The 23,769-nt window shown below is 38.2% G+C and overlaps 1 protein-coding gene across 2 annotated transcripts in view; it reads left to right on the forward strand.

The window, feature by feature from the left end:
* Positions 1-619: 619 nt before the first annotated feature.
* Positions 620-23,769, forward strand: part of LOC117292479 — a 44,520-nt gene continuing 21,370 nt past the window's right edge. For both annotated transcript variants that reach the window (XM_033774538.1, XM_033774546.1), the window contains exons 1-3: positions 620-1,287; positions 19,319-19,473; positions 22,567-22,711. In XM_033774538.1, the coding sequence (XP_033630429.1) occupies positions 930-1,287; positions 19,319-19,473; positions 22,567-22,711 (658 nt within the window). In that variant the 5' untranslated portion in view covers positions 620-929. The remainder of the gene's footprint in view (positions 1,288-19,318; positions 19,474-22,566; positions 22,712-23,769) is intronic.

Consider the following 23,769-nt stretch of genomic DNA (forward strand, 5'->3'; position numbering starts at 1 on the left):
AATGTGGGACAATATTTGACGTAATATCCGTTGACTGAATACCCATGTAATTGCAAAAAATACCAACAAGAAAACATACCAGTTTATGAATCATAATATAGGCCCAATCTAGAACTATACTTAAAAAGAGGGATATAATGCTGTTTTCAAAGTGATTCAAAATGTACATTAAATCAAGTGTTTCTATTCTCAATCGTGAAATTTTGTTCAGTAAGACAATTTTTTGGGAATAATTTTACCACCGCAACAATCAAAACAAACTCACTTCAAGCGGGCGCTGTTCACCACTGGGAGTGGGACCAGCAATGAATAGTCGCGTTACTTTCAAGGGCCCCGATCACAGAACATGTATAGATAGAAAGACTGATATAAACAGGCATGCTATGAAGCTCGGGCAAAGCTCGCCAGTAGTCTTTGCCCAATACGTCATTGATCGAAAATGGGTAGTGTACTACGCTCAGATTTGCCACTGAGCGTAGTACACAATCCACTAGCGACCACCGACGTCTTGAGCCAAGACTAGCTCGCCAGTGACTCGAGCGTCAGGGCCAACTTGTCTCTAAACAAAAGCCGTGGTCGGGGTTTATTTTGACGGCGAGGCGCTTGGCACGTGCTTGGGGTTACCAGAAACCGCCGAAGTATCACCCGCTGCCGTCAGGCTGTGGGACTTCACCATACGAGGTTCATGTACACAGCTATAATACAAGTTCACAAGCCAGCCACGGGTTGGATCTCGTCCTCACACGCTCAAAGTTTCCAGTTGGAGTTTGGAGTGAATCCATTTTGGTCACTGTAGGTGGATTTCGGATTTAATGTCAGCATCCCGCCACCAGGAGTGTCGTTGCTTTAGTGTTGGAACTGTGATGTTGCATCTTTGTTGGAAATGATACCTGTGCTGTTACGTCTTCTAATATAAAAACGGTTGAAAAATGTCTTGTGGAACTTGGTTTGGTTGTTGGTTTGGTGGTGGACTGTTCTCGACATACCTGGGATGTACTATAGCAATTGTTCTTTTCCACCAACACATCCTAGCCGTGTATGGTTTATCTGGCACGAGTACTGATCCGCTGGCTTCACAAGAAGCGAAGGACACGTGCCCGGTTGACTTTCATTATTGCAACTGGTACTGCCCGGGTCTACCGGAGCGATGCACGGGGGACAGACTGCTGCCTGGCCCGTGCGGATGCTGCACGGTGTGCATGAGGCAGGCGGGCGAGAGGTGCTCCTTGCCCCGTGAGGCTTGTGATGCGGTCTTTCAACTGACATGCGTGGATGGAAGATGTAAAGGTGAGATTGAAGTTGTAACCACACTTAGTTAGTTCATAACAAGTTAAATTAGTTATATTTTAACCATAGCATGGTTTCACCGACTGAAAATTTTTTGTTTCATATAATTAGTTTGTGGTGTTTTTCACGTGGATGGTGGCATGCGAGTAAACCGATGTATCTGAAGTAGAATAAGGGATTTTATAAATAATAAATGCAGTAACAAAAATGTGTGCTTTCCAACCGTTACAAAGTTCGAAAGAATTTTCAAATCGCAAGATTCCTTTAGAGACATAATATAACGACAAAAGAGCCAGCGATTGCTTTGACTAACTTAAGTCCGAAGACAATGCAGTTTTGTAGACACTGTTATCTAACCAACACGACTATTATTGGACAGAAGTTCTTGGTTCTGAAGGCTGTAGTAAAAACCCGAAGCACTATATATTTAGGCGTATACGACCGTTTGCAGATTCCTAATTTGTCGGGGGAAAAAACAACAACAACAACAAAACGAGATAAATCATTGCATTTCACCAAACGCGGTTCTAGGGTCATGCCAAAGTCTTGTTTATAAGAGAGAGAGAGATATATACAATGTATGAACCAGCTTACTGTTTTAGAAGGAGATTTATTTGTTTTATCGTTCAGTTAATTTTCCTTAGTGAGTCCTGTTGTATCTAGGCGCTCCTTGTCACTATTGGCACCGATGTGACGTAATCCACGCAGTGCCAGGCATAGCCCCATGTCAGTGTGACGCATAATTACAAAATGTCCTGTATTTATTTTGGCTAAGCTCAGATTAAGAATATAATCCTTTGATATAATATGCGTGAATTACATGTATACTAACATGGCTGTATATTCCTTATCAATGTACAATGTAGAGACATTCACTGTATACAAACCTGTGGGAATGTCCAAAATCCAATATCTAAAAAAGCATTACCGATATTCACTGTACAAACATATGGGAATGTCCAATATCCAATATCTAATAAGCAACATCGATATTCACTGTACAAACCTATGCGAATGTCCAATATCCAATATCTAAAATAGCAACATCGATATTCACTGTGCAAACCTATGCGAATGTCCAATATCCAATATCTAAAAAAGCAACATTGATATTCACTGTACAAACCTATGCTAATGTCCAATATCCAATATCTAAAAAGCAACATCGATATTTACTGTACAAACCTATGCGAATTTCCAATATCCAATATCTAAAAAGCAACATCGATATTCACTGTACAAACCTATGCGAATGTCCAATATCCAATATCTAAAAAAGCAACATCGATATTCACTGTACAAACCTATGCGAATGTCCAATATCCAATATCTAAAAAGCAACATCGATATTCGCTGTACAAACCTATGTGAATGTCCAATATCCAATATCTAAAAAGCAACATCGATATTCGCTGTACAAACCTATGTGAATGTCCAATATCCAATATCGATGTACAAGAACATATGGGAATGTCCAATATCCAATATCGAAAAGGTAGACATCCACTGTACAAACCTAAATGTCCTATATCCAATATCGTTATTCGCTGTACAAACATGATAGTGAATATCCAATATTGATGTAGATATAGACTGTATACAAACCTAATGGGAATGTCCAATATCCAATATCTAAAAAGCAACACCGATATTCACTGTACAAACATGTGAATGTCCAATATCCAATATCGATGTACAAACCAATGGGAATGTTCAATATCCAATATTTCAAAATCAACATCGATATTCGCCGTACAAACTTAAATGTTCAATATCCAATATCATAATAGACATTGACTATAGAAATAGTGAATGTACAATATCCAATATCTGAAAAGCAACATTAGTATTCGCTGTACAAACATATGTGGATGTCCAATATCCTATATAAAACTAACTTGAATGTCATTTCTACTGCGTGCTTGGTGTTCACCTTTAACATACCATGCGTCTTTCGTTCATGACAGATGAAATGCACGTGGTACGGGAATAGAATGTGGGTCGATCGCTCGGGTGCCGCGACCCCAGCACGCGCCTTCGCAGCCTTCGCACTGGCACTGGGCATCATTTGAAATAATTCATCCGAAATTAGAGAGGAAGTTATATGGAAAGGAATTCAAGTGCTGTTATACGAACTAACATGATATATCCATGTCACATCCTGAAAATAAACATGGCTGTGGTATACCTTGCATGGTGTGGCCTTGGATAACATAAAACGTAGTAATATATTGTGGCCATTCTGTTTAATTGGAACCGTTCAATTGTTTTATAATCCTGTATATAAATGTAATTTAGATGTATGCAATTCAAACTAGCACGAGAAAATGTCATTTCAAAATATGGTTTTTGAGATAATCTGGAGCGAAAATCTGGAGCGGATATATACAACAGTAGGAATACTGTATTTTGTATCTGTACTTAAATAAATATTTTTATTTCTTAATGTTTTTCTGTAATTTTAAAAATAGTATATATTATATTTTCTTATGCTCTGTAATTTTTAAACGCAATTCAGCCTCTGGGCTGCCAAGTTTGGATGTTTTCAAATAAACCAATAAATAAATAAATCAAATAATACACAATCTGGGAAGCGTTACTGACAGTGACGTTTCTCATCTCAGAATCAGATGGTACAGCATAACCACTAATATCTTTGTCCATAACTACTTTGCTATAATAATGCTATCGAAAACTACTATTGGCTTCAAACCTAAAGTATCGCCATTTAATTTTAAAGGAACACCTTGCCTTGGATCGGTCGAGTTGGTCTTTGAAAAGCGTTTGCAACCGTTTGTTATAAAATGATTCGCCAGATAAATATTTTAAAAGTAGAATATAATGATCAACACAAGTATCACTCGAAATTGCGTGGTTTTTCTTTTACCTCGTCGACTAACACGGTCGGCCATTATGGGAATTTTTGGCCCCCATAAATGGCCGACCGTGTTAGTTCGCAAATTAAATAGACAACCACGCAATTTTGAGCTGATTTTGTGTGGATCATTGTATTCTACTTTTAAAATATCGTTCTAACCATATGCATTTTATAACAAACGGTTACAAACGCTTTTCAAAGACCAACTCGACCGATCCAAGGCAACGTGTTCCTTTAAGAATGTTTACCAAACGTATACGTTCGAAAATGGTGAAAATCTGAATACATTCAAATATTTGTTTACTTCAGAGACGCAAAAAGGGTTTATAAATGTGTGTATTTTCCTTCACTGCAACCAGTCGGTTACATTTAGGACGGAATACAAAAGAATTATCCGTTTGGGCACTTGATTAACAACAGCTGGTATGTGTTAGCTGCATCAAAGGTTGTGATATCAAGCATTTTGCCGGCGTTTAAAACCAGCTGGGCCTAATTTCATAGAGCTGCTTAAGCAGAAAATAATGCTTCATACTTTCCTGCTAAGTAAGAATAACTTACACTGCCAGCCACACGATGGCACACTTACTTGGTATATTGGCTGGTAACCTTTATTCTGGTACAAGTGCTTACGTACACAACGGAGTGTAGATCTTTCATCATGTAGGGTCTACATGAATCTATATACAACTACTCTTACCGGAAAATATACAAGTATTAAATAAATATATTCACCATAAAAGGCTCTGAACATTATTGGTAGTTACTCAAAATACTCTTTTGCATTCGCACATACTTGAAACGAGCAATGAGGAACTGTTGATAGTATAACACATTTTGAGAAACGACTCCCTCTGAAGTTAAGTAGTCTTTAAAGTAAGTGGTATAATTTCTCACTGAAATGTTAAAAGACACCCTTTATTATGCATCTGGCGTGTATTATGCATCAGGATGTGTTTTCTTTCATATTATTCTCTTGCAATTTCGTTGACCGATTGAGTCAACATTTTCACAGGTTTGTTATTTTATGCATAAGTTGGGATACACCAAGTGCTGGTCTTTGACAAAGGTGTCCAATGCCTTTAATTTGCTTTTGAAATGAAGTATAACTTGTAGCTTTTGCGATTGTGGTTGGTATACCACGTAAAATAAGATTGGCACTATGCACACTCGACATGACCTAACGACACACAGTCGTCAATTTGCGGATTGCAATGGAAAGCTTGATAGCTCAACAACACCGACCAGAAACGAATTCCGTAATGGGGAGAAAAAAACCTATAAACTTGGAGAGTGACTGATGGCCTTGGTATTTTCACGTCACCAGTTTAAAGTTAAAGGTACTGGATAAAATTTGATATCATTGTCAAAGACCAGGCTTATCAATTGGTGTATCTCAACATATGCACAAAATAACAAACCTGTGAACATTTGGACTCAATTATTGGTCGTCAAAGTTGCGAGAGAATAATGAAACAAAAAAAACCACGAGCCCTTAATCTCAGTTGTACAAGTTGTGTGCTTTCAGATGCCTTGAATCTTATGTTAAAGCCAGTCGACACTATTGGTAATTGTCAAAGACTAGCCTTCACAGTTAGTGTACCTCAACATATGCATAAAATAACAAACCTGTGAACATTTGAGCTTAATCGGTAATCGAACTTGCGAGATAACAATGAAAGTAAAAAACACCCTTTTCACAAGAAGTTGTGTGCGTTTAGATGGTTGATTTCGAGACCTCAAGTTCTAAATCTGAGGTCACGAAATCAAATCGTGGAAAATTACATCTTTCTCGAAAACTATGGTACTTCAGAGGGAGCCGTTTCTCACAATGTTTTAAACCATCAACCTCTCCCCATTACTCGTCACCAAGAAAGGTTTGATGCTAATAATTATTTTGAGTAACTACCAATAGTGTCCACTGCCTTTAAATACAATTATTTTAGTGAGAAATTACTTCTTTCTCAAAAACTATGTTACTTCAGAGGGAGCCGTTTCTCACAATGTGGTATGTATCAATAGCTCTCCATTGCTAGTTACCAAGTAGGTTTTTATACTTACAGTTATTTTTCAGTAATACCGATTGTGTCTAGTGCCTTTAAAGTCGGTATGGAAAAAATAAATACTGAATTCATGTGGGAAGTGTTTGTTGAGATTGGCCTGATCCGACTCCCCCTCATTGGAACTCCCATTGTGAGCTAGCTGGAGATGGCAATATTTATCTAGTTATTTATTTGATAATTCTGGTTCTGAAGCCTAGGATTCCCAGAGAAGCAATTTCAAGCACCATACTAGACCAGAGAAGACAAAAAGGAACTTTCATTGTTTTGTTTTTGAGCAAAACCCCCATACAGATTTCAGGGAAATCCACACAATCGGTCAGGGACTCGAAACCCCAGTCCATATTTTGAAGCAAGAAGTGTAAGAAAAGATACAACTACGCCCTATTGCAAATAATTTACTCTTCAAAAATCTTAGTCTTCATCTGATTGTGTATTTTGGTATGATGATTTAGTTTCAAATTCCATATTTTTCTGTTGGCCTGTTGTTGAGCCAATTTTACGTGCCTCATTTTTGAGTCGTACGTGACGCGCATACGTACACTGCAAATCTCGTTGGTCAAAAATTGCCCAACTTGTTTGCCCAACGTTGGTTCAAATATCAACTGGCTACATAATTGGGCAAAAGTTAACCAACAGTGGTTGGGCAATGCCGTTTATCCAATACTTGGGCAAACAGTTTGACAAAACAAGTTGGTCAAATCATTTTACCCAAAAGTTGGGTAATTTGTTTGACCAATAGTTGGGCAAGTTTGTTTACCATTATGTTGGTTAAAATGTTACCCAATAATGTAGTCAGTTGATATTTGAACCAACGTTGGGCAACCGTGTTGGGCAACGGTTGTTACCCAACAAAAGTAGCAATGATTGAGTATTTTTGTTGGTTACTCCTTTATTCAGTTGTTGGTTAGGCCAAAAAAATAAAAAATACGTTGATCGTCCGGATTTTTTTCAAAAAGAGGAAGATGAGGGCCCTTTTTTTTTAAACGTAAAATGATGCAACAAAAACTTCAATTCGGAAAGGGCATCTAATTTGCGGTACTCTTTCCACACTGGATTCATCTGATATGTGCAGTATATAATGTTTTCAGCCAGCCATTCCTCTTCACTTTTGCTTCAACTTCTGCTCTGTTGTATCTGCTGGAAGCTGGGCAGCGTAGTATTTTTCGATCTGATGAGGTAAATAAATTTAGCATGTCAGAAGTAACCTGGTAAAAGAGTCAGCAATCAACAGTGTTCACTTTTTTTCTTCTTTTTTCTTTATTGGTTTAAATTATAATTTCCAAATTATATTGGCTTTATATAATTTTGACGAGATAACTGAGCCCGATCAAAAAGTCTGGAACACAACGGATTCAATCTACCCCTTGCCTTTCGATCGTTAACGACAACGGACTGTTCAGCCATTTCCCCAACACGGGGGTAAACATCAAACTATGCACGGTGGGCTCCACCCTACTTTGCTGAAAACTTAACTGTGTCCCTACACATGAATCAGTGTATTCTATGGAGTAACCTTTAAATATTGGTTGTTTTTGCTTCTAACCTATAATGTTTCAGAGAAGCACTCCATTCCCCAATCTCGAAGAGTATTTTTGACAGCCAGCCGCCATGATGTTGCTTGTATGTGTATGTGTAGGCCTACTACCGCTACATACAGCAGTACGAACGTTGTACTTGCAATAATAAAATGCGCACCGGTAACTTTGCCCAACAACCTGAAAGCTTTGTGCACAACACCATTGGTTACTGTGGTAATTTTGACCAACTTCTCGGGCAAATCTTGCCCAACTACAATAATATACACAGTGGACCAATCAGTTAACCAATAATTTTGTCAACATTGCCCAAGCGTGTTGGGCAACGGTTTTGTTTAACCAACGTCCATTATTTGTGACCAACAAATTAGTAATGCATTTACCCAACACATTTTTTGACCAACAAATTTGCAGTGTACGTGAGGTCAGACGTACCATACTTTTCACATGCACTTTGACTCTCATTCAAAATGGCAGATCGGCAGGTGCATGTGACGTCATCGGTCCAAGAAAGTCAATGCAGGACACTAATATTGATTCAGATTATTAATAAGGGCAGATTATTGATAAGGTTTGGACATTTTTCCTGATTGTTGTAGTACCGCAGCTTTCGGTTATATTAAGCATTTTCAGTGTCCTTTTTATGTAAGTAAATGCGATCATAGAAGTACAGGCCTATCGGTTTATATCCAACAACAATTGAATCTGACAGGGCACCTAACAGTAACGTCTCTCATTTGTGAATTCCAATACGGATTATTCCTTTTTGCATGGACTTAATCGCTCTGGATTTATCGTTGATATCTCTGAAACGCGAACACCTTTCGCAGAGTTTTATTGGGTGTGTATATTTTAACATGATTTAAACAATCGAGCGGTTTCATCGACCAAAGGTATACTTTCCCTTTTATTTAGACACGGCTCTCGTCTAAATACCCTAATGCTGAGTAGAGCCTTTTAATGCTCCGTACCTGACCCTTTGACCTTCCTTGATTTCTGCTGCTGGGGAGAGTGTCAGAGTGTTGAACATTTTGGGCTTTCTGATTGAGTCCATCCATTGGCGTTGTTTATTTTTATGCAGTTTTCTAAGGAATATTATATTTTAATTTATCTTGTAAATTCGGCAGCCGGGTTCACGCAACGCTAGGGTTAATCCTAACTCGAGTTATGGACGAGTAATCCGTCCTAACTTTGGATGGTTCCAATGCGTCCTACGTATTTGGATACGGAACGGAACCCGTCTTAAGTCCTAAGATTGATCCAAGTTAGGAAGAGTCTGGTGAAATTGACGGCAGGTGTAATTTGTTCAATCTTGCTGATTGTGATTTGTTTTTGTAAGTTTGATATTACAGAAAAGTATTCCCTCCACATGAGTAACACACATTTCTTTTAATTTGTACATACACGAGAAGTTACCTTGTACGTATATCATAAATGTTGATCTATTATGTACGTACAAACAAAGTTGGGATGTATCATGTACGTTGTTGGGATGTATTGTACGTACAATGTAAGTTTGGGACGTAAAATATACATACAAGATAAGTTTGGATGTATCAGGTACGTACAATATGAGTTTGGATGTATGATGTACGTACAATATAAGCTTGGATGTATGCTGTACGTACAATATACGTTTGGATGTATCATGTACGTACAAGTTTGGACGTGTCATGTAGGCCTACGTACAATATACGTTTGGATGTACCATATACGTACACGATAAGTTTGGATGTATCGTGTACCTACAAGACATGTTATCGTGTACCTACATGATAAGTTTTGATTTATCGTGTACGTACACGATAAGTTCGTACACGATAAGAGGGATTTGTTTTGATTCATGTGGCGGCAACACGCTTCCTAAAATATGCCGTAATTTATTTTTATAAAAAGTAGTTGCTAATTGGTACCAAAGGCCATCGCTTCAAGCATAGAAGTTGTTTTGTTGTTGACATATCTGGTCAATCATTGTACGACATTAAATGTTCACCATGATGTGTTAAACACTCAACTCTTCTGAGATTAAAAGAATAATGAAAAGTAACTTTCAATTCCAAATTGAATTACTGGCCCCATCGCATCTGTTGTTTTTAGAACCGACTCTCTACTAAAGATTGTTGAGAAATATGAACCTCGATGAACTTTAGAATGCTACTTTCAAGAGTCAGGAAGGCAGCGCCAAAACGTGGCACGCCCCAAGGCATTGCGTAGACCTCGTTGGACTTGGCTTCGTGAAGGCCAAGAATATATAGATACACATTCCACGCAATCTCTATGGGGAGTTTCGAGCCCATTTTTCAGTCATTGTTGATTTAGGTGTTTCGGACGTAAACATTGTGGCAGCATGGAGGTTATTGGTGTCTTACTTTGTGGACCATGTTGGACCAGAGGAACTCTATGATTTGGACGCAGGGGGCTGTCGTGTGGCTAAATTTGTTTTGTGACGAGCCCAGTACGGACAATTTTCACCGCCTTTCTTTTTCACAGTTCATTGTTCAATTTATTTCCACTCAATCTTTTAAAATGACAAAATTTAACATTATTTGCTTGAGAACAAACTTAATAGATTAGGTGGGTCTCCCAAAAGCAAGCTTGTTGGACGGAGACCCTCCGAATTGCTTAGCGTGAAATTTCTTCCTTGATAAAAACAAGATTACCAACAAAATGTTCATTTGTTGCATATTGCTTGTTACTGCTTATCCTGAAAATCACGTGGAAAGATGGTTGGTAATCCTGTTTTTATCAAGGAAGAAATTTCATGCTAAGCAATTTTTTGTGCTTACAGGCTTTATGAAATTGGGCCCTGATGCTTAGTTTTATTGTTTACATCCATACTTATATAGGATTAAGACATATAAGACAGTCTGACGGTTAATAAATTTGTTTAAAAAAAACTTTGCCTTTAAGAAATCGTATAATACAACATACAATATCAGATGTTATGTTATTGAATCATCATGAAAACTACGGGAGTTCTGTGCTATTCTTATATATATTTAAGTATCCTGAACTAACAATAACACAGCCTTAAAGGGAGTACGTGAATAGATTCAACCAATGTTTTCCCCAAGCAATAAGGTCGATCATGGCCTCCTGTTCGCCCTCAGTAGACCACTGCAACATTCCCCACATGCTGTCACGTAGTTGACAGCCGGATGCTTCCCGGGCGTATTGCTCAGTCGCCCCCGCTGACTGCTCGCTCTGGTCCCGCCGTTTTGATATTTATGGCATCAGAGATATATCAAACGGAAATCAAAAGGAGACACTTTGTATTTATATATTATAGGAAATGGTCCAGAAATACTGTAAATTATTACTGGCTGTGGAGTAAAGATACAGATATGCGGAATCCCATAGGTCTGAAGCGTTGAAGCTGTAGGACAAACGAAATACCGAAATAAATAATGGCTCTTGAAAACATGTGCTGTAGGTAGGCCTATTCCCTTTTATTGTTTCTATTTTGTGACCTCAACTTGTCGTGGCCTCAACTCTTAAGAGGATTTTAGGGGCTGCTACTTTTGTGTAGAGGAGGACAAGAGTTTTAACAGCTTGGTGACGTTATTTTTTTGTTTTAAGATGGGTGGGGACTATTACATCGGATATGGTAAACTTGTACAGGTTATAGCCATTGTTCGTCTGAGATAAAATCAGTGTTTGAAATTATGGTTTTGGGCCTAAATGGGGGCATAAATCAGGTCCAAAACAAAAGGTATGGAATTACCTCAAGTTGTGGCGTTTTGTAAATGACTACTGATGACCCCTTGCATATTATGACGTCACAGCCCTAACATTCAGTGCCATTTATTGAAATGCTGTCGTTCAACACAATAATGCACATCATGTCAAAATTACAAAATCAATATCGTATGAGGTATGATATAGGTATACACTGATTCAATAATGAACAGCAAATTAAAGACATAAAGCTGAGCTGCTAAGCACACAAATTTGCTAAGCATGAAATTTCTTCCCTGATTTCCATTTGTTACATAGTGCTCGTTACTGGTATTCAGCTTTTGTTTGCTTATCCTGAAAATCACATGGAAATTTGGTTGGTAAACCTGTTTTTATCAAGGAAGAAATTTCATGCTAAGCAAATGTTTGTGCTTAGCAGCTCTATGAAATTGGGCCCTGTGCCGAATATGGATCCGAAGCCGTGGTTTCGAAAAGGGCCATGGTGTTCCAGCCAAAGGATTTTGAATAATGTCAAAACAGTACGGCAGTTGGTAGAGTTCATTGTCGAGTCTGAGTCTTTGTCTTGTTTTCGACGAAATCCAATTATCAGTTGTTGCACAATAGTACTGGCGTGCCATACATTCGGTTTCCCCCACAGTTGGGTCTCGACAAATAAACACAGCAATCTGAGGTTAGCTTTCGGGGAGTGAGCGATTGAAAGAAATATATTCATATACATTGTACGACATTCACATTTGTTTATTTGGACTAACCGAATTTCGGGCAGTGTTTATGCCTAAATATGGAAAACCGAAAAACAGTGTAAAATTCCATAAATATTTGGTGAGAATCACGATGTTATTTTGTGATAATTGTTATTATTTAGTCCTTAATTAACAAAATGTGGGATTTCAACCCGCCTATTTCTCCAGCGTTGTTTTGTTTTACTGTATAAATTAATGGTGGCTTCTAACAAACCAAAATGACCCGTGGTATGAGTGCAAAAGACAGTTAATTGCCTGACGTTTTGAACTTAGCAGAGTCTTTCTCGAAGACTAAATAACAACAACAATCATGAACAGTAGGTGACTAAGTTTAAAGACAACTAAGTTTAACATGAGCTCAGCAGTGAAGAGTTTAGATTTGCTTGTCTATTCTGAACAAGTGCTCACTCCATTGTGTGAAGGCCGAGTTTAAAAGACTGTTGCAATAATTTTTGTCAACTTTCTCAACACTTTTCTTATCTGGTGACAGGCTGTCTTGGTAATATCAACCTCCGGATTCATCGACCTTGTTCAAAGCCTTTCTTAGAAATATTATTGTAGAAAGAAATAACCTTCCCTTTCGTAGGTCCATCACTCAGCCCCTGTGAAAATGCAACTAACATAAGAGCAAAATAGCTCCGAGGCTTTTCGGGAGCATTTTTAACAGTCACTCTAACAATCAACTCCCGTAGTTTTGGGGCCTTTTTTATAACGAACAACAAGGTTACTGAAAAGCACTGGACACGTTCGTTGTGTCAAAGCCCAGTATTCACACTTAAAGGCAGTGAACACTATTGGTAATTGTCAAAGACTAGCCTTCGCAGTTGGTGTATCTCAACATAATTATGCATAATAACAAACTGAAAATTTGAGCTCAAACTCTCAACCAAGACAAGTCTTCATTGACATCAGCGGGGGCGTCTTGAAGACACTTGGCCCTTTGATAATTGACAAAGACCAGTCTTCTCACTTGGTGTAACTCAACACCGGCATAAAATAACAAACCTGTGAAAAATTGAGCTCAATTGGTCGTCGAAGTTGCGAGATAATAATGAAAGAAAAAAACACCATTGTCACACGGAGTTGTGCGCTTAAATGGGTGATTTCGAGACCTCAAAATCTAATTCCGAGAGGTCTCGCAATCAAATTCGTGGAAAACTTCTTTCTCGAAAACTACATTACTTCAGATGGAGCCGTTTCTCACAATGTGTTGTACTATCAACAGTTCCCTATTACTCGTTACCAAGTAAGGTTTTATGCTAATAATTATTTTGAGTAATTACCAATAGTGTCCACTGCCTTTAATGTATCCACACATATGCATAAAATAACAAACCTGTACAAAAAATTGGGCTCAATTGGTCGTCGAGTTTGCAAAAGAGCAATGACAATTAGAGGCTTTAGCTGACGTATTTTATTATTTGATTGAGAAATTACCCTTTTTCTCAGAAACTATTAAACTTCAGATGGAGCCGTTTCTCACAATGTTTTACTATCGACAGCTCTCTATTGCTCGTACCAAGTAAGTTGTTATGGTAACAATTATTTTGAGTAATTACTATGTCCAGTGGCTTTAATCCCGGTAGTTTTTCCCGTTCGACCGGGGAACTACCTCTTCTAATAAAACAAGACTTTGAACACTTTCCTCCAGGAAGACGAACCGAAAAATGGGATCTTAAGAAAGAAACATAAATAACTAATACAATTTTGCCACGAGGCTAAGTCCTTGCTTTATGGTTTAACATTCCAATAATTACCAATAGTATATTATTCGTCGTATATAATGAGCACTCATAGTCAATGAAACTCTTACCCCAATTTATATTGTAACATTTAGGGCACTGCTGTACACCTGTAATTGTGAAAGACCAGTATTCTCACTTGGTTTATCCCAACATATGCATAAAATAACAAGTGAAAATTTGAACTGAGTTGGTCATAGAAGTTGCCAAAGAATAATGAACGAAATACGCTCTTCTTGCATAAACTTGTGGGCTTTCAGATGCATAATAAAAGGCTTCAGGCCTGCCTGAAGTTTTTTAATATATATGAGGGAGAAACTACATTTTTCCCCCAAAGGGAGCCGTTTCTCACACTGTTTAATGCTAACCATTATACTATGAGTGATTACCAATGGTGTCCAGTGCCTTTAATTATTGTTCCAAGTAGTGATGGAGTCATTGTTTGAGACCCAATGGTAAATCATGATGACGACCATGCTTTAGTAGTATTGACCTCAAATGGCCGAGGCACAGCAAGTAGCTAGACGAAAATAATTAAGTTTACCTTCGGGTGGTCAGGCTCTCGTATTTGCTGTAATATAGTAGACACAAATAGACACAGGTAAACTCCGGTTTAAAAAAAAGGTTTTTGAATATTTAGCTTGTTTCATTTTTGATCAAAAGCATTAAACCTAGATGAAAGTACCCCCCCCCCCATTTTCCATTTTGAGCCCACATGAAATTGAAATTGAAATTGAAATTGAAATTGAAATTGAAATTGAAATTGAAATTGAAATTGAGCCTATATGAAATATGGCCCATGATAAATCTCTCATATCTAGCACATGCATGATTATCACTGCACACTTTGTATGCTGCTTGTCCGCTACCGTGACCTCGTAAGGCGAACGAACGTCTACCTCGCATCGATCCTAAACGGTCTGTTTGTCAATGGAATGTACGGGCACGTGCCGCCGTCTTGCCCCTTGACTTCCCTCTATTCACTTATCAGTTGTTATGGAGGTGTTAGTCGGTTTGTTTTAGTCTTTCATCCAAGACGTAAATCACCTGTTGACCTCTCTCCTCTCATGTATAGTCTGGACTTGGAAATGTGGCATTGAAGATTGTCCTTGTGTTGCGTTATGAATAATATCCAATCGTAATGTGCTTCCTCATGTGAAGATTGATGCTGCTTGTAATGAAAACTACCAAAAACATAGACCAACTCACCTTGAATACCTAATGTTTGTGATACAAATGTAATGCCATTAAAACGTATCTGTTGTACAGGCACTGCAGCCGATTTCACGAAACAAACGCTAGGATTATTCATATGTCGAGTGACTCTCTTATTTGTAAAAGAGTGAAAAGGCACTCTTTGACGAGCCATATTATGAGGGACAACTCTTTTTCGAGTGGTCTTCCACTCTTTTAGATTGAAGTTTGCATCTTTATGAGTGAAATAAAGGAGTGAAATAACCACCACTCTTTTTCAAGAGATATTTGAAATGTAAAGAGTGGTGTTTTCACTCTTTTACATTTAGAGAGATAGGATGAGTAACTTGTCCTAACTTAGGATGGGTTCAAGTCTCATGATTAATCCTAAGTTAGGAAGAGTTAGGTGAAACCGACGGCTTGCCACCTTTGGTAATTGTCAAAGGCAAACGGAGTAAACTGTTCGAAATGTTTAGACCAAGCCGGCTCTTCACAGAGCCAACGCTCCCTCAAAAGAGAATTATTTCATGGTTTTGTATTATAAGGCTCACAGTTATTTGAAAATCAACCAATCCTGAAGAGAACATTCCATTCACAATGCATAAGTGTTTGAGTTATTGGTTTTAGATACTCCAAATGGTATAAATGCACGCTCGTCTCAAGTCGGCCTACCCTTTGACGCGAAGTTGTCTTATCACTACTTCATGTCATCAAATTTGAGTGATTTGGCCCTTGTGCTATCAAGCGATGACGTAATTGAAACCCTCCATTTGTCTTAGGATGACGTCATATATAAAGTGCAATGATTGATTCACTTGTAATCGTTTGCATCTGTGAGTTATTATAATAATATAGGGGAACGGTTGGCATGCTCTTTTCTCCGGCAAGGGGTTTGCAAGAATGTGACAAGAAAAATGTTCCCTCTGTAAACAAGTGTGGCGATGTGTGGTTTACAGATCACGGCTGCACGGAACATTGTTTGTGTTCAGGGCCTTGTCACACGCGGTAACTCTCTTCCCATCAGGTACGCTAAACTTCGCTATAGCGATTTTGTGACCATGTGAACGCTAAATGTAGCCAAGCTCGCTGCTAACTTCGCTGCTTACTTCTGGTGAACGTAACTAATCTTAGTAAAACATTATTTCATGTTACGACGCTGTATATTTGTTTCTCATGCATGGTGTTATAATAATAATAATAATAATAATAATAATCTAAGCATTTATATAGCGTTCTTACACACTTGCCGCCGAAGGGTTAAGTTTATAAGTATTGTTTGAAGCTTTGCATGGTGTGTAGAAATAAAAAGAAACTATAATAAATAGTTTATATTTGACATAATCTATATTTTTTATGAACATCATATACTCATAACATAAGGTATGTTCACATCATATACTCATAACATAAGGTATGTTCACACGAAACCAACTACAGTGTATGTTACATGACCACGGGTAGCACATGGATAATTTTTTTAACAATGTTTTATTTACGATCCACACTTAAAGACAGTGGACACTATTGGTAATTGTCAAAGATAAGTCTTCACAGTTGGTGTATCTCAACATATGCATAAAATAACAAACCTGTGCAAATTTGAGCTCAATCGGTCGTCGAAGTTGCGAGATAATAATGAAAGAAAAGACACCCTTGTCACACGAAGTTGTGTGCTTTCTGATGCTTGATTTCGAGACCTCGAATTCTAAACTTGAGGTCTCGAAATCAAATTCTTGGAAAATTACTTCTTTCTCGAAAACTAAGTCACTTCAGAGGGAGCTGTTTCTCACAATGTTTTATACTATCAACCTCTCCCCAATTACTTGTAATCAAGAAAGGTTTTATGATGATAATTATTTTGAGTAATTACCAATAGTGTCCACTGCCTTTAAACTATGTGAACATCAAAACATGTTATTTGGTTTTACCCATACACCGATGTATGTAAAGCTCTGAGGCCTCCCTACTCAGTACTTTCCCGAGTTCTGTGGAATTTTTTTTAAGCATCTCGGGTTGGATTCGAACCCACGACCTGTGCCACTTCTTATTGGAACTGATTGTCTGTAATTATTTGTCTTTTGCCATGACATATTATTTTCGTCAATTTCCTGTGTTAGGCCTACTTCTGTTTGGGCACATTATAGAAGATATTCATTTACCTTGGCTGGGATTTAATTGATCTGTTTTTCGCTTACGACCCTGGAATGTAACTGGCGTGTACAATGATAATGTGTCAATTACATGGAGGTATGTTTGTGCAGCGGTTCCTCTACCCTGCATAATGTGATAGACAATGGAGTCCCAACAGTCAAGAGGTAGACTATATATATACACAAGAAAATTGATTGATGTATGAGCTTGTTTGTTTGTAAGTGCAGGCCCTGCTGACTTGAACTACATTGACAAATGGTCGAATTGTTTGTTTGTAATATTAATGTCTCTATTTATGCGTTTCTTTTATTGTACCTGTAGTAGGCCTATACTAACACATGATGGCTAACCATTGGTGCACGCGGGGTCGGCCATTTTGTACTTACAGCCTCGGTTTGGAGTACGTGGCCTTTCTGTTGAAGATATGCTTATGTTGTGAAGATTCATGTTACAGGCACTGGACACATTTGGTAGTTGTCAAATACCAATATTATTACTTGGTGTATCCCAACTTTATGCATAAAATAACAAATCTGTGAAGTGCGGACTATATTGGTTATCGAAGTTGCAAGAGAATAATGAAAGAAAAATACACTTGTTGCACAGATTTGTGTGCTTTTAGATGCCTAAAAATATTAAAAGACTTCAGGCCTTTTGAGTAATTACCAATAGTGTCCAGTGCCTTTAAATATCTCCACACACTCCGAACTTGTCTTGATAAGAATAAAAAACCGGTTATAACGGTGACAATAACAAACAGTCCAATACGAACGTGACTTCTGCTGTCAGAACCACAAACCTAATGACATATTTCAAATTTCAATCACACGTGCTAAAACTACTCAAAATTTGGACTTGAAAATTATCGTTAGCCAGATATCAGGCAGTTATTTTTATGCGGGAGTGTTTCGCCCACGCGTTCTTTCATCCTCCAAGTGCTAAATGAGCGATCGTAAAAGCCAGGGTAATATAAATTATTTGCATTTTATCATCTCGATAGAAAATGAGAGCTGTTCTAAACATGAGCGGTGAGGACGTATTAAGCATGATTTACTGGGAGTGAAATAGCTTCATAAAAAAGTATGGTGTGTATCTGAACCCTAATTACCCTAAATCGCGCAGGCAGGGTCCGACAACTATGCTTAAAGACCAACATATTTAAGGATTCCTTTCTGCCTAGTAAGCTTTTTAGTATATGGTCGAGATAACCTGGTCTACTTTCTACTTTTTGACATGCCTTCACTCTTTTATATTTGTATATTCCTGTAAATTTGTAATATTGTATTCGTGTTGTCTATTGGTGTTATGCCTTTACTTGTTCTCCGTGTATACAGGGAAGACACATTTCATGTTTCTATCATAACAATAAAACATATTTTTTATGTTTTAATCTTTAATCTTTAATCTACAAATTTGAATTGATGACGTCACACAGACAGAATAGTCTAACCCGTGGCGGTTTGGTTTTTCCAAGAGGACTCAACGCGATTTCGTCACAGGGTCACATGGGAATTTTGGTGTAAAATTGGTTCCTTTTGATTTGTGTCACTGTAGGCTGGTTTTTCACGATGTTATTCTAGCCGCAAATCATGGAAATAACATTCAAACTGAAATACTACCTTATTAAAGGAATGTCCACATAGTGACTGTAACACAGAGCTGTGTGTTTTATAGACAAAATTACCATGGACCCCACAAGGGAATTATGTGTTCATCATGGACCCAGCAAATGAATTCTTTAAAAAAGGGAATAATATAGAACAGCAATAGGCGGACCCCACAAAAAGGATCCGGAAGGTCGTGTGTGTATGTATCTTGTGCTCTTGCAGATTCTGTCTACATAGGATTACACATGACGTCATTGACCGCCATACTTGATGTAGAACAATGGAAAAGTGCACGCATGTACGCGCTTCGCACTACATCAGCCATTGATAGCCTTTCACGCGTGTTTCATCAAAGATGGCGGCCAGTGCAAGGGGTATATTATTTCTCTCATGGTGTACACATGTTTTTTTTTGTGTGACAGGTCCAATGAATGTGAGTATTCGGAGTGCCTCACCAACATCCATCAACCTAAGCTGGGATCCATTCTTACCGGCTGGGAGTAGCAATGGACAGTACATAGTGTACTACACGGATGCGTTCACTGAGACTATATCAGGATGGAGAAGTGTGATTGAGGTTAGTATCAAATCATTGGGTCCAGTCTTTGAAAAGTGCCAGGCTGGGGTGATGCCCGATGTGGTGACAGAGGAGACCCAAAATGCACCCACACTATTTTCATCTTGCTCATCACCCACTTATCCAGTATGTGGGGTCCTGCATGCTATTGTGTTTCTATTATTCCCTTTTCTACAGAATTACCTTGTTGTGTGCAGGTTGAGCTTAAACATTCTCTTGTGGGGTATATTGTCCAACCACCGGTGGTCCAATTGTGAAAAGAACCCCGCAAGTGCACTCCCGTGACCGCACCCAACTTCCAAAATGACATAATGCAACTTCTCTTCACTCTCTTTTCGAGAAGTCCTGTAAGATAGTTATAAAAATGTGTTTTTGTATTTTGTTGCATGCCCAGTGGTTGAGAATAATATTGATTGCAGATGCGTGTGAAGGCATACAACTCATCTGTCAAGTTAATATTCCCGAAGGACCTACACTTTCCATTTAGTTTGCTAAAAAGTTAGTGGACTGAGAAAGGGAAAGTTCAGGTTGTGCATCAATCACTTTTTGTTCAAGGATTAATAGTTGAAATGTTTGGGGCTTAGTTTCTTAATGGTTGGGTATGCTCCGAGGGACGTAAAGGTGACTGGGGGCGCCTGAGCGATATCACAGGTGCGCTAGAGTAGATAGCATCGGGTACCATTATGTTTGCATTCTGAGCTCCCTTCATTTTCCTTTGCGTTTTTTTTTTATTCATAAAAGTGTTATATATGATACAATTATTTATCAAGTCTAGTAGGATGTTTGGTGTGAAAACACGTGTACTTATAATCCAATATCTTTGCACGTTTTTGCAGTTGTGCACAGCCAAAGTCATGGGTACACTTTTTCACCAAAAATGAACAACATACTCTTTGAAGATCTTGTTTTCAACAAACTCAAGCAATAAGAGATGTTAAATTTGCATCGGGGATAAAGAATATTAATTTTGGTTTTTACCCACACACCGATGTGTGTTAGCACTGTATACTCAATACTTCCCCGAGTATACAGTGCTAACACACATCGGTGTATGGGTAAAAACCAAAATTAATATTATTTATCCCCGATGCAAATTTAACAACTCTTATCTATCATTGCAGTACTCGCTGCCAAAACATAGGATTCGAACTGCCTATAGCTACCAGGCAATCTCGGTAGTCTAGTTGGTAAGACACTGCTCTAGAATTGCAAGGGTCGTGGGTTCGAATCTTACCCGAGTAACATGCCTGTGAAATTGTTCACAGGACTCGGAACATTACTGAGTATACAGTGCTATCACACATCGGTGTATGGGTAAAAACCAAAATTAATAAACTCAAGCAAGTTTTATTCATCATTGACGTATCCTATAATAACATTATGAAGTAGGATTTGAAACTTTGCGTGGTGGAAATACGATACAGTAAGGTTTGCGGAAACCCTATGTAGTGATAATCTCTAAATGAGTTCAGGTGTTTCTGAAAAGAACCGTTGGTTTCAACTCGACGTTTCGGTCGCTATTACTTTGATCGTCTTCTGGAGAAAGACATTGTCAACTGGCATATCAATAACATTGAGATAACTGCTTCATCAGTGGCTTTCAAACTGTTGTTCATAAAATGAACACGAAATGAATTGTGTACCCACGATTGTGGCTGTGCACATTTTATTCTTTTGGCACCCATTTGATTTGCCATCAATGACACAACCTTTGAATTGACCTTCAACTGTTTTTTGCATTAATAGTGATCCTCACTAATCTCTTGTAATGCATGGAATTTTCATTACATCTCAGTGTCTTAAAGCCATTGGACACTTTCGGTAAACAGTATTGTCCAAGTCCCGCACTTCGTGTATCGCAACTTATATATAAAATAACAAACCTAAGAAAATTTAGGCTCAATCGGTTATCGGAGTCGGGAGAAAATAACGGGAAAACCCACTCTTGTTTCCGAACGTTTCGCCGTGTCATGACATGTGTTTAAAATAAATCCGTAATTCTCGCTATCGAGAATTGATATTGTTTTAATGTTTTTTCAAAAAGTAAAGCATTTCATGGAATAATATTTCAAGAGAAGTCTTTCACCACTACCTTCTGTAAACCCTGTAAGTCATTTGTAAATCTGTGAACTTTTTCTTCTTTTCTGTACCGAAAGTGTATAATGGCTTTAATGCATTTTTGTTCCACCACACACAGACATTTTCTTGGTATCCTCAATTTATGAAAAACAATCCACCATAAGCGATTTGTCTGTTGTTCAAGGGTAAGCTCAAATTATATTTCTCGCTACTCACAGAGTCAAATATCAAACTTAGTCTGGCAACCAGATGGCATTATAACAACCAAATTAAGTTACGGCTCCCAAAATGAAGTCGCGGTACCAGGATAGAGCCACGGGTTGCCGTAACTATATACACCTTCGGTGATTGAATTAGATTCGTTATTGGGTAACCCTTCGAAGATGGCGCGATAAGAATGCAAAAGGTTAGACCCTTCATAACATAACTTTAATCTCTTCGGAATACTTGGCATAGACATTAACATTTTTGTTCTAACCAACGTTTTCAACACCTGCGTTCCACAATCAGCCAAGGGTGTGGAGGCGTGCTTTCCAGTTAGCTGGTGCGATTGTGCACAGGGAAGCATTAGTGTCAGAGTAAATGAAGAAAACAAACGTTAAAACAGCTGTTGAAAGCCAAAGTATACCTTTGGTTTTTGAAACAATTTGATTGCTTTAATCCTACATCAAATGTGTTGTGTATGTACGAATTGCGTGAACACCATGTGTAGGCCCTATATCTACTTTGCTGAGTAGAGTTTTGTTCTTTGGGATCTAGGTGTTGATGATCTTTATTTTTCTAAACGCGGAGTAGATTTTAGAATTCGGGACACCTCTTGTCCTGCTTAATACTACCTTAGCGGAAGGTAGGAAAGTAGCCAGGGCTACCTTTTTCGCTTAATGGTTCGAGTGGACTTATTAATTTCCCGTTATAAATTTCATGTAGTTCTTGTCATGTGCTGATGTTCATATTTTGCCGTCATATTCCGTCACTCATAACTCTAACAAATATCGCCCGAATTCCTTTTTATAGACAGGAAACTCTACCTTTACGTCCATTCGTGATCTTCGAAAAGGAGTTGCCTATTACTTCCGGGTCAGTTACCGACTACCTAGGCGGGGTATTCTTCTTGAGGGACCGTTGTCTGAAGTCGCTCTACATCAAACAGGAATGCCAGGTTGGTATTTAATCGTTTCATCGGCTGTATCGGTCTTCAAAGGCACTGCCGTCGATTTCACCAAACTCGTCCTAACTTGGGATTAATCTTAGGAATTAGGGACGACGAGTTAAGTTCCGTATCCAAAGACGTTAGGACGCATTGAACCCATCCTAGTTAGGACGGGTTACTCGTCCTAACTCGAGATAGGTGTAATCTTAGTGTTTCGTGGAATCGGCTCGGCTGCTGGACATTTTTAGTAGTAACTCACTGTACACGTTTGGTAATTGTCAAAGAAAATGTTGACTCAATTGGCCATCGAAAACACCCTTGTTGGGCGAATTTGTGTGCTTTCATATAGGAATAAAAGTCTTTTATTGTTTCAGTGAGAAATTACCTCTTTCTCAAAAACTACGTTACTTCAGAGGTAGTCGTTTCTCACAATGTTTTATACTATCAACAGCTCTCCAATACTTGTTACCAAGTCATTTTTTAAGTTAATATTTGTTTTGAGTAATTACCAAACGTGTACCTTCCCTTTAATACTCTTTGTGTATTCAAGTGTATGTGCCTTCTTCAGTCTATTCTTTACATTGTCCTTTCTCATACATACGTATTTATGTACACAAATTCGGGGGGGGGGGGTCTCCTGTAATGTTACATTTTGTAAATTTTAAATGATTGACTAACTATAAACTAAAAATATATTAGGATAAAAGTTACTTGGAAACGAGCCATTGATAGCTGTTGATAATATAAAGCATTGTGAGAAACGACTCCCTCTGAAAAAGATGATTTCTTAATAAAATATTTGAGTCTGAGAAAGACTTCAGGCCTGAATCCTTTCGCGTGCATCTGAAAGCAAACAAGAATGTTTTCTCTTTAATTGTTATTCTCCTTCATCTTCGATGACCAATTGAGCCCAAACTTTCACGGAGTTGTTTTTTTATGGATTGGGATCCATCAAGTGTCTTTGAAAATTACCAGAGTTGCAGGTGTTTAGTGCCTTCAACCACTCGGATTTATGTCTCACAAAGAGTATTCTGCGTAAATGAAAGCTCCCAAGTTACGAAAGTTAA

Source organism: Asterias rubens, chromosome 1 (genome assembly GCF_902459465.1).
Source record: "Asterias rubens chromosome 1, eAstRub1.3, whole genome shotgun sequence".
Classification (NCBI taxonomy): Eukaryota; Metazoa; Echinodermata; class Asteroidea; order Forcipulatida; family Asteriidae; genus Asterias; species Asterias rubens.